The 12046-nt window shown below is 36.0% G+C and overlaps 1 protein-coding gene across 1 annotated transcript in view; it reads right to left on the bottom strand.

The window, feature by feature from the left end:
* LOC134796789 (uncharacterized) overlaps nt 1–12046 on the bottom strand; it is a 285519-nt gene that overhangs the window by 72712 nt on the left and 200761 nt on the right. The window contains exon 7 of the mRNA XM_063769010.1: nt 10251–10437. Coding sequence (XP_063625080.1) covers nt 10251–10437 — 187 coding nt within the window. The remainder of the gene's footprint in view (nt 1–10250; nt 10438–12046) is intronic.

Below are 12046 nucleotides of genomic sequence, written 5' to 3'. Positions count from 1 at the left end.
CAAAACTGGTGGTAGCCGTACAGGGATACAAAGGGGTTTACTTTGATAACTTTTATTTGCTGTCAGCGTCAGTACACTCTGTATAATATGGATTGAAATACTTTCTCAATTTTCTCGATGGTCTGGCCGCGTAGCCAACATGCCAATCGCTTACGTTCCGTAGCGGTCGAAACGCAACTAACACTGTCGCACTAATATGGAAGAGTGATAGAGAGATATAAAGCGTTTCGTTATCGTAGCGATAGCGATTGTCACCTTGGCTAGGCTGGTTGGCCCCGTAGCCAAGATGGCAATCGTTACCGTTCCGTAGCGTATCATAGTCATCTCTCTCTATCACTCTTCCCCACTAGTGTGACAGTGACAGTTGCGTTTCGTTCGTTACAGAGCGTTAACGATTGCACGTTGGCTACGTACCTACTCTGATCTGATTTCTTTAATTGTGGGAATGATTCCCTAGCCTATTTGAGTGTTCCACTGCTGGGCAAAAGCCTCTCCCCTTAATCTCCACGACTCCCGATTTGGAGGGAATGATTAGAGAAATCAAATGCATAAAGGCGCCTTTTCCACTGGTATAAGAACGCAAGTCAAAACCAAATTCAGCAAGCGGAAGACTAAGCCAAATAAGCATTTAGGTACCAACATTTTACTTATATTTGTAGTAGCAATATCAGCAAACTAATTTTAATACCCTGTAGGCGCCTAGACACTCTGAATTTAATGTTACTTTCTAAAACAAAACACTTCAATACACGCTGCTTACCCTCGTTAAATATAATTATTCGGCTACCACGAAAACTGGCACGAACCAGTCCCTTTTATCTTTGTAAAAGCTTAGGTAAGTATCAAGACCCAGGTTGGCTTGGTAACGTGCCAGGGTCTGTGCGCTTGCAAATATATTAGCGAAGAGATTGGGCCGGCGCAAACATTATTTGGCTACTTTAAAAGTAATTTTGTACATTAGTGTTTACCTACTATTTTATTTGTGTAATCTTCTTAACAAATAAAGAATATTTATACAGTGGAAACTGGATAAGTGGAATCGCAAGGGACCGGCTGTTTAGTTCCGCTTATCCAGGTTTTCCATTTATCCAGTTTTCCTCTAAACCAGGTTCAAATAAAACATTTTCTCACTTACAGAGGCTCTCGCTAACAGAGGTTGTGGATGCTAGTAATGTCGCTTATAGAGGTCACGTATGGTATGATCAAGACTGAAATAATCATCTTTTATTAAATATGTATGTAGATATGTATGTATTAACAAAAATAGGTATGTAATCCTGACTTTAAAAAAAGCAATACTGTAAATAATCCACAGTACCTACTCGTATACAATTTTCAAAATTACAAAAACAAAATAACTCCTAATATTTATTTATGCAAGAGAAACCAGTATGGTTAAATAAATCAATGTACCGATTGTACTTTAATGCAAAAAAAACTGAACGATGTGTGATCTCATACAAAATACGTAGTTAAAACACGAACCATAATGTTAACGAAACAAACTACCCTCCTTGTGACGGTTTATTAAAAATACAAATTTTATAACGCCGAGCTATTCCACTCATAGAGGTTTCGGAGACGGCTGCTTCCAGTTACAGAGGTAAATATAAGAAATTTTCGAAAAAATGGATTCCGCTTATAGAGGTCCCAAAATTCCACTTATAGAGGTAATTCGTTGCCAAGGGACTGGAACCGAGAACTTGGGTCCACTTAAAGAGGTTTTCCACTAACCCAGGTTCCACTTATCCAGTTTCCACTGTATAATCATGTGATGTCCACTGCTTATTCAATATAACACCTACGCAGTTAGGGTTGCCAGATCGAAAGGCGCTATTATCGGGAAAAAATATATTTTTTTCGGGATTTTAGGACTTAAGTCGGGAAAAAAAAAACATTCAAATTAAAGTAAGTGTATTAAAAACAACGATATTTTACATTATTGGCACTACGTTAGCTCGTTCGCTCGACGACAGTTCGGAACATGAAATTATTGTTTTATAACGTGAAGCTATTTTTCGGGACAATTTTCCCTTCGTCGGGAATCGGGAACACATGCTAAAAATCGGGAGAATCCCGCCAAATCCCGACCATCTGGCAACCCTATACGCAGTACGCACGTAGTATGTGCACACACATATACGAACTCGCTATTTTAACGATTTTTTTTCTGCCTCGTTCCGATTCCCTGTGAAGCACCGGCCTGTAGATAGGATGTCATAACAATGAACAGGGAGATAATTATTTTCCACTCCTTTTACGAGAAATACAATTTCCGCCTTTCAAAGCAGAGATAGCCCCATAACTATGATATTTATTTGGTTGTACGCGCAAAAGGTAGCCTCAATTTTAAAACGAAGCATTTTGAATTGTAAAGTTCCGCTCTATATTTGGTTGAGGGCCGAATAAACGATGATTTCATGAGGCGTGCTAATTTGGTTCATATGTGTAAGAGCTTACCCCTCAAATTCATATAAGGAGGGGTATAAGGGGTGGTTCGTTAGGTGTAATGAAAATTTCAACGATCGATGGCGTCTGGAAAGTCTATATTTAATAGTATGAATTATTAGTTACAAGTATACTCCTAGAAAACTCTATCCCTGTATATATTGCGATAGATGTAGGTATTAAGTATAGGTACGTATTTACAGATAATTATATTACCTCTTAAAAGGTATAACATTTTCAATGCTAGTAACTTCATAATAATCAAAGAAATATATATTTTATTTAACATTTAATCCGAAACACCATATTTATTTAATTATTATAAAAGGGATTTATAGTTTATTAACATTTTAAAATATATAATAACCTAAGACATAAAAATAAAAAAACCCTAAAAATTATTCAAATAAAACATAACCTACACTAAGCTTAAAATAACCCACCCTGCATCGTACCTGGCTCAAAGGTCCAGATCCGAAACTTAATTTGAAAATTTGTTATTTTTTAGTCTTAAAATATAAAATATACAATTACAGGGTATATAATAAATGATACTGTAGGAACATTGTCAATTCCTGTTTCATGTATTGTCAAAAGCCCTCAACGAGAATAAAGAGGGTTTAAATATTTATAGACATGTTTAGGCGAGCCTGTCCGCTGAGAAGAGGGTCCCGGTGGTCACAATATAAGTAAAAATCAGGACAATGTCTTTCTACCCAATACAAACGACATGAAAGTAGTGCTGTGAAGCTTATATCAAGAGGCCTTAATTGCCAATGTCCTTTATACATTAAAAAAGTCGAAAACTATTTACTTAGTTGTGTTGTGTCGACTCGTTCGGTTTAAGTGATTTAGAGCGCGGCTGATAATTATACATATATCTACCTAGATAATATAGAGAAGTCAAGCTATTGATGTTGAATTCGCTTTCAAGCAAGCCCTGTTTAAAATATATTTTTGGTTTAAATATTGACTTTAAACAGCAGTCGTTGTAACATTATTACTCCTGCACCTAACCACGATGTCAATAGTTAATTGAAATTAACCGATTAACACCGCGTTTCCCAATTGAACTTTGTATGAAATCAAGCAACTGTTGTGAGTTTACCTGGAATCCGGTGTTTTCAGTGTATTAGGAAAGTTTTTACCTTTCTGCGGTGTCCGGGATCCGATCTGGCCATCCGGCCCGCGAGGGGAAATTGAGTTTCCTAAGCTTGCATTTTAGTCCACGGGTTTTGAGATGGGGCAACGTCAAGCCTTTAAAAGGTACATAGGCAAACCAATTAAAGGCGCATTCCAATTTCAAAAGATGAAATCCCTAGTCCTAAAAATAGTTTATGGTGAAATAAGTAGACTGAGGCGAATTGCCTCACTAAATGAGATTATCTAACAGAGTGGCATTTAATCCGATTCGCCTCCAAATATGGGGCGAATTCAATTTTCGGCACGTGTTACGTGTTCGTGTTTAATCTGTTAAAATTCAATTTTTGTTTTATTTTAAGGTTGCGTGTAAATATTCTTGTTTGCAGACTTAGTTCTATTTTTAAATAACGAATTTATAAAGTTTAGATAAATAATGCGCCTGCTTTGTAAACATATATATATTTGTATACAGGTATGTACCAGGTACCTTTAAAACTTGATCCCATTTGCCTCATTCTACCCAATTAATAACATTCTGAATAGCAGCCCTGTTACCTATTTCATACACAAACATCAGTTATTAACACACACATCAGGTATTAATTATATGATGAGAGTATATCCATGTACATTTTGAATGAAACTAGTTAGTGAGATTGGTAACATATTATTCTAATAAATAAAGCAGACTGACAACCCCCATACAACGTCGCCAGAATCGTTAATGTTGTAGATGCCATTCAATATTACGTTGTAGTTATTTACGTATGAAAACCGCCTCTTTAGTGCTATATATAATATCAAAATATAAAATATAACTTGACTGACCGCAGTTATACCTAGTCACAAATGTAGATTAAAAGCATAAAAAACCATTTTGAGCCCGTAGAAACGGTTTTAAAATGTTTGAACTGTAATCGCGGCATTTATTAAGAATATGCTTTAAATGATTTTACAGTAGGTACACATGATGCTACTTTACCGCCCTAGTGCGGTAATTGGCATAATACGTGCGTATGTCGAAAATTTAACACATTCATTGCCAGTGAGTGCTACGGGTTACGCTCGTAGCGCGTAGCCACGGTTTCGTGTTCGGTAGTCGGGTTCTTGGCCCTGAATGTGTTAAAGGGCCATATGTATCTACTGTAAAACGTTGTATTACAATACACGTGCGAAAAGGTAATTCGCTACTTGTGTCGATTTAAAAGACTCCCTTCGGCCGTGTTTCAATTTATCGCCACTCGTTGCGAATATCCTACTTTTCACACTTGTACCGTAATGTGCTATTTGCTTGACCATCTATAGCTTATGTAAAATTGATTTTATTTGACATTCGTTCTGAACTTATTACCTATGATTACCGTTCTTAGTTTTAGTATGACGATCATTATGAGATATTAGACATGTATTCTGTTATTTATTGAGTTTTTTTCAATTTGACGATAGTTCTCAAATTTCTTTTTTAAATTATAAATTTGTAATTTGATTATCATTGTTGACATTGTATAATTACGTTTGTATGCTAAATTATTGACGATCATAATGTAAATTCATATAGATTAGCGTAAGAATAATTTATACTGTAATTTATCATTATGAAATAATTAAACTAAACTAAACTATGCTTTAGTTGTACTTTTATTTTATGACAGCGGCCAGGAAACTCGAATTTTACGTGTAAATAGAAGTAATAAATCGCAGCAGGTGACATATTATTGTATACGTGTAAGGCTAAAATGGGAAAATAGTAAAAAGGGACCCCCGCGAAATGCGGTGTTGTATGGAGGTTGTCCGCCTTGAATATTTACTAGTCTATGGTAACATAATATATATTATGTAATTACTAGTATAAGAGTAGGTATACTAGAGAATTCGAATAATCAAGCCAAATCAAAGAACTATGCCACACTCCTGAGATACCGTATTATCTTCAAACTATCATACCTATTTAAGCAGTACGTTTGTAGTCTGGATTTACGCAACATACCTATACATATATTATAATCACACCCACATTCATAATCATATAATCAAAATCATTTATTAAAGGCAAGGCAGCCGTGGTATTGTAGGCACAAATGTGTTTAAAGTCTAATCAGTACAAAACATTAACTTTACGAGGGTGTAGCAGTTTACGTAATATATATTATATCACACCTTTACTTTGAATGTATCAAACATTAACGGTTTTAGGGGTCCCAATAATCATCAAATTGATTCATCAACTTCATTATTTTGAGTCTAATACAACCGACTTAGACAATGCGTACCTATGAACATGAAACAGAGACATCCTTTTTGATTACTACGACGCATGGCACACTGCGTCCGATTCGTCTCTCCGAAGTTTGAGCGAGACAACGCTATGCGCGTATTATAGTGACGTGCGAATGGACGCTTGGATGGAGTGTGCCATGCCCCTATAAAGGCAGATTTGAAGCACTGGGTCTGGCACAGAATAAGTAATAGTACTACCGTACAGAAAGGAAATCTACACGACCGTAGTTTCAGGGACGAATCATGCTGTCCGTTTCTTATGTATCGTACTATCCCTTTCGGCTATTTACTCGTAGGGTTAGGGTTTAGGGTGTTTAGGCTGGCTGCCACAGATGGTACAACTCAGCAGAAACTTCGGAATTGAAGGTAAAAACAATGAAATTATATCGCGGTAGACCCGTTTGTGTAATTAAATATTTAGGGTTGTTAAAATTCAGGGTATTATCTTATCTGTGGTCGTACACGCAAAGGGACGTCAAGTTGTGCCAACCCTAATAATTGCTCGGAGTAAAGCTGAGTCGAAAGGACCCGAAAATACCCGAACGCACTAGTTTCCTACCCCTGGTTCTGGCAGAAGTGAACCACAGAGTCTCCAATGGTGGTTTGATCACTGCACAACCTTCTACCAGTTTTTAGGGTTCCGTACTTCAAAAGGAAAAAACGGAACCCTTATTGGATCACTCGTGCGTCTGTCTGTCTGTCCGTCTGTCACAGCCCATTTTCTCCAAAACTACTGGACCAATTAAGTTGAAATTTGGTACACATATGTAAATACGTGACTAAAAGACGGATATCTTACGTAAACAAATGAATTTTAAACATGGAGGCCACTTTTGGGGGGATGAGAAAATTAAAAAATAATGATTTTCAAAATATATCGTGTTACATATCAAATGAAAGAGATCACTTTGAGACTCAAATATTTTTGTAATTGTAAAATAAATAGTTTAGAAGTTATTTAAGCACATAGCCAAAAAATGACCATTCCTCCCCCCCCCGCCTTTATCTCCAAAACTACTGGGTCTAAAATTTGGAGAAATTATAAAAAATAGTCTTTACCTATAGATGACAGGAAAACCTATTAGAAATATGCAGTCAAGCGTGAGTCTGACTAATTACTTAGTTTTTGATCCGACCCCTACGAGTTTTTTAAAGGCAATTCACTCGTGTTCCACATATAAAAAATACATTGTTTAAATTGGGTAATGTAAACCGATTTTTTAAAGTGCAGTGGGTTCAGCTAGCAGAGTTTTTGAGAAATTGTAACGTTTTTCAAGATCGTATAACGATTGACAAAAAATATAGCAATCCTGAGGGCTTTCTCCAGTAACTTCATCCATCGAAACCAGATTAAACAACCTTTGATCGATAAAAAAATCACGAACATATGTCTAGTTAAAACTAGGGATACACTTATCCCACGTACGCAACGTATGCAATGCATTATGACATCTGAACCCTGAAAGACGTTAGTATACCTAATACTAACGTCAACAAACCCCATTACAATATTATCTCCTTGTAAATACATCGAGTAACAAAACAAAGGACTCTCCGATTCAATTTGCCTCAAGCTAATTCCGTGGTAACCCTACACACGAAGCTGCCAATCTAGTTGAGCAGCTAACTTGTCAATAACGTTGGTTAAGCTTTGAGCTTATTACTCTACAGCATAAACAAAGGACTTACAGGCCAATTCGAACGTACACTGATATCAGAATGATGTCATTTAGTAAACCTGCGTCTCCCTCGCGCCAAACAACCAAACATGTATAAGTACGAGTAAAACAAAAGCCATTGTTTCTTTTATTACGAGCCCAAGCTTCCAACTTTGGCGCGTGACAAAGCAACAATGCCGTTTAAAAAGAAACTGTGTCGTGATAGTATTAAAGTTCAAATCTATGTAACAGTTCATTCGAGATAGAGTTAGACCAACTAAAGTCTGCAGCGATTTTGATAGCACACGCAGTGCAAGTGTTATTTTAAACTTCAAACTTCTATGAAATTATGACGTATAAATGACACTTGCACTGCGTATGGTATTAAAATCGCTGCAGACTTTTCTTGGTCTAACTATAACATGTTTTAGTAATGTAGTACGGTCGACCACCCTAATGATGGCGAGAATACACAGCGCTCGTATTTGAACTTAAGTACTATCGCGATACAGTTGCTTTTTAAACGGCATTGTTGCTTTGCCACGCGCCAAAGTTGGAAGCTTGGGCTCGTCATAAAGAAACAATGGCTTTTGTTAAACAGATTAGGATCTTAGGCGTAAAAATCATTTGAGATAATTCATACTATACTAACAAGTACAAGCGAAATGCACAATAACTAAATGATGTCATTTAGATATCATTCTGATGTCAATGTATGTTCGAATTGGCCTGTTTGTCGCGTAAAGCAGTGTAAATATTATGAATGACACTGTTATCTGTACCTAAGTTATCAGCGCTCATGTTTGACAATCCAGTTACGTATGACATGTACTTCAGCTATTTTGCATGACTTTAGGCGTCTTAGTATTTCTTTGTCTATGCCCCACAAACATCAATCTAAAGTACTCTACGGTTCACGAAGTGAATCGTAGCTGTTATTGGGGCAATTACTACTACATACTTTCATTGAATATGGTTTCTGCCAGTTGTTAAGGTATATCTCTTTCCAAGTTTCCACCTATAGTCTAAATTGAGAACATAATTACGTCACTTTATGAATCCCCTATGATTTTCTTGTAATGTATTATTTTGTAAAACCAAACATCGTAATAGGTTCAGTTTATCGTAGGTATTACCGACCCATAAGATACGTATGAATTAAAAATCTCTGTACCTATACAAACTGCGCTAATGAAAAAATGAAATGAAATGAAATGAAATGAAATGAAATTTATTATTAATAACAGAGTTACAAGTCAATACATTTTATCATACATTAATATCACAATATTAAATTATATTTATACAATATATTTTATAAATTAATTACATTTACATATTATTTCATAAACATAAGTAGGTACATGTTCTTGCGTTATGTTTTTTATTAAAGAATTATTGGTAAATCAAAAAAATCTTGATAGGTATAAAATAATTTTTCCGACAGCCACTTTTTTAGTTTTAGTTTGAACCGTTCTCTTCTCCCTACCTTTGAATGCTAAAGATTAAGCCAGCTATTGAATAAACGAACATAAATATTCAAGCAAAAATTACCCGAAATAATATCGTTTACTGTGCAATAATTTTGTTCAACTCGGACCAAAATCTTCATTTGAATGTCACGTAATTATTCTGTTCCGCGAGTTTAGGAACAGTTAAAAGGAGTGTAGCGAATGGTTAGCGTGTTTAATCGTGTCAATTATCCAGAAAATTGGAGCAAGGACCCGCCTTTTAAGCTCACGCCAGTCCTAGGGGCGTACTAACCACACCGCAATTCTCTGACAAGTCAATCAAATTAACATTTCAACTGCGGATTCAACACTTAATTGCTTGAGTTGGTTAAAGTCACCTACAAGTCCTATAAAAGTTGATTTTGTTTAGATAATGTTGGGGTGTTCACCAAAAATAGCTAAAAGATATGTAATTGATCAAGCAAGACTCTCCGTTTCAGACTGTGGGCATTAATGCATTCGTATTGTCCAGCTGTTCATCTCTACAGGTCACATTTCTCAACCGATTCTCGTGAAGTTTTGTGTGCAGGTTCGATAACTATATGGGATTTTCAAAATGGTGGAGCCATCCATGGGACAGCTTTATTACCGGATTTGGAAGTACAATTAGTAACGTACCTCATTTTAAGTTGTGCTATATGTGCTATGCCGTATCCAGTCGTCGAACGCCACAGATAAAGACGATAACGTTTTGCCACAAATAAAGGTTTTGGTCTAGTTTGATAAAAAAATATCTTGAGTGAAGCAATTTTTTTAACGATATTAATTAACGTACTGTAGCTTGAAGGCTTAAGGATAAAGGCATCACTTTGTTTTTGTTATTGTTACTACACACAGCGACAATTTAGTAGGAATACTAGTAATATAAAATATAATTATATTATATACCTATATCAAACAGGAACACTAAATGTTAAACAGGATATAAACTGGACAATGGCATATTTGAAGGACTTTAAAAGCTGTATGACAGTAGACTTTGAATTGACTATTAGGCCTGTTCATTGAATATACTTAGGTTAAACAATGTAAACCATACGAACGATTATCATTTGAAGGTTTACTAATGAGGCTACCTGATTAGAGCAAGTCTGGAAAGGTAGCAAGTGAGCATACTAGAACTACTAGAAGACTTAAGGACGGCGCAACTGTGGAATCAAGTCTAGCATCTGAAAACCTAAGGGACCGAATAATCGTGAAGAACCAGCCTCACCTGAACACGCCTGCGGTGGCAGTGGGAATATGAGCGTGGTCGAAGACTTGCGGCGCGCCACGGCGCAGCCGAGTGACTGAGGCTTGAAGCTGCGCAGTTGCTGCATGAAGTCGCTGCACTCCATGAGCGCGACGTCCGCGAAGTGCAGATCGCACAGGATGTGGTTCTTGAAACGGCGTGCGCGTTTCTGTGCACAGAATTACAATGAACAGTTTTAAATTGTAAAACTACCCAACTATAGGCCAGTACTACATAAAACTATGGCCCACAATTTCAATATGTAATTGAGTATCAGTACCAATTTTTCAGAGTTATTTCTTGTAATTTTACAAATATTTTGCCTTAGAACTACGACATACAAATAAGTCATATCTGAACGAAGATATTTGAGCTAATTTTGGACAACAATTGGGAGCTTTTGGAGTAGAGTTGGGAGGTTCTACGGTATTTATATCAGTGTGGCTGGTGGTCTTAACTTGATCGTACATACAAGTCGTACATATTTTAGGTCAAAGTGGAAGTTTTCAAAACGAAAGTTTAAGATAACGAAAAAATAGAAACAAGGTCTTAAAAGTGGCCATAAAATCCACCAAAATACGAATAATTTTTTTAAATATTTATGAATTTAATATTTCTAATATTTGCTAATTCGCAGCATTATTAGATGGGTATTGCAAATTTCTTTTCATTGAATTATAGGAAAGATTTGAACCTAAGCTCTGGGAAGTGACGTAAACCTCATGCAGAAACCCGCAATTACCTCGCGTTAGCTTACGCCTTCTAATATAAGGTGACGGCCACGCTGTACGATTTTCAATTAACAAATTTTGAACACCACCTAGTATCAGCGAGCCGGGTTATATTTATTCTCCCTTATAATTGTTTTCTTTAACAATTTTCATAAGCTAGATAAAATAAAGTAGGTAAACAGTAAACGCTTAGGTACATTGATAAAATCTTACGATCTTAGCACGTCAAGGAAGAGCTAGCTATCTAAGTCTAGCTTTAAGATTACTTTGCATGCTATTGTATAGCAAAATATGTCTCTGTACTGGATTTTTTCTATTTACTTACCACCTATTACTGTACCATATTTTATGCGAATAAAGAAATTTACTTTACTTTACTAGATTCCCCAAACTTTTGTAAGTTAGTGTCTACAATTTGTAGTTGTATTTGTCCCAAAATCAATTCACTCAGACCAGTGCGGAAGCCCGAAGCATAAAAGTGCTCAGTATATTTACATTGTTGGTATTACGTCCTGCCGTAAGCTGGAAGCCTTCGTAAACTAAGAACGGATTTAAAGGGATAGGGCCCACGTAAAAACAACATCCGAAAAGAAAAATGAAAGGCGCCTCGAATAACTCAGGTACACGTACCTACACGTGTAACGTGGGTCAGTCTCTCACAAGACCCAAGTAAACGACAGTGTCCTTGTGCACTGACAATTTATAATTATGTATACACTATACTTTAAGGAAAAGTGTCGCTTCATTTGTGTAATTATCTGATACGATTAAAAACTCTGGGTTACGTATGTACTAATTATAAGCACCTTTATTATTTTATACAAAAATTCAAAACTTAAATAGAGTCTTTTGTCATATATTTTTAAAGCAATATTGTTACGTTAATTGGCACTTTTGCGTTCACGTCCTTTTTTATTTTTATTAACTTCTCTTAATTTGCACTCGTTTTATTATTCAAATGTATATTTCCAAGCAAATTTAGTAATAATGGCATTGTCTCCGTACTACTCCGCAGTAAATTGATACTTGTTCAATATTGGCTTTACG

Source organism: Cydia splendana, chromosome 14 (genome assembly GCF_910591565.1).
Source record: "Cydia splendana chromosome 14, ilCydSple1.2, whole genome shotgun sequence".
Taxonomy (NCBI): Eukaryota; Metazoa; Arthropoda; class Insecta; order Lepidoptera; family Tortricidae; genus Cydia; species Cydia splendana.
The sequence above is the reverse complement of the archived record's forward strand: the minus strand, read 5'-3'. Positions and strand labels throughout refer to the sequence as shown.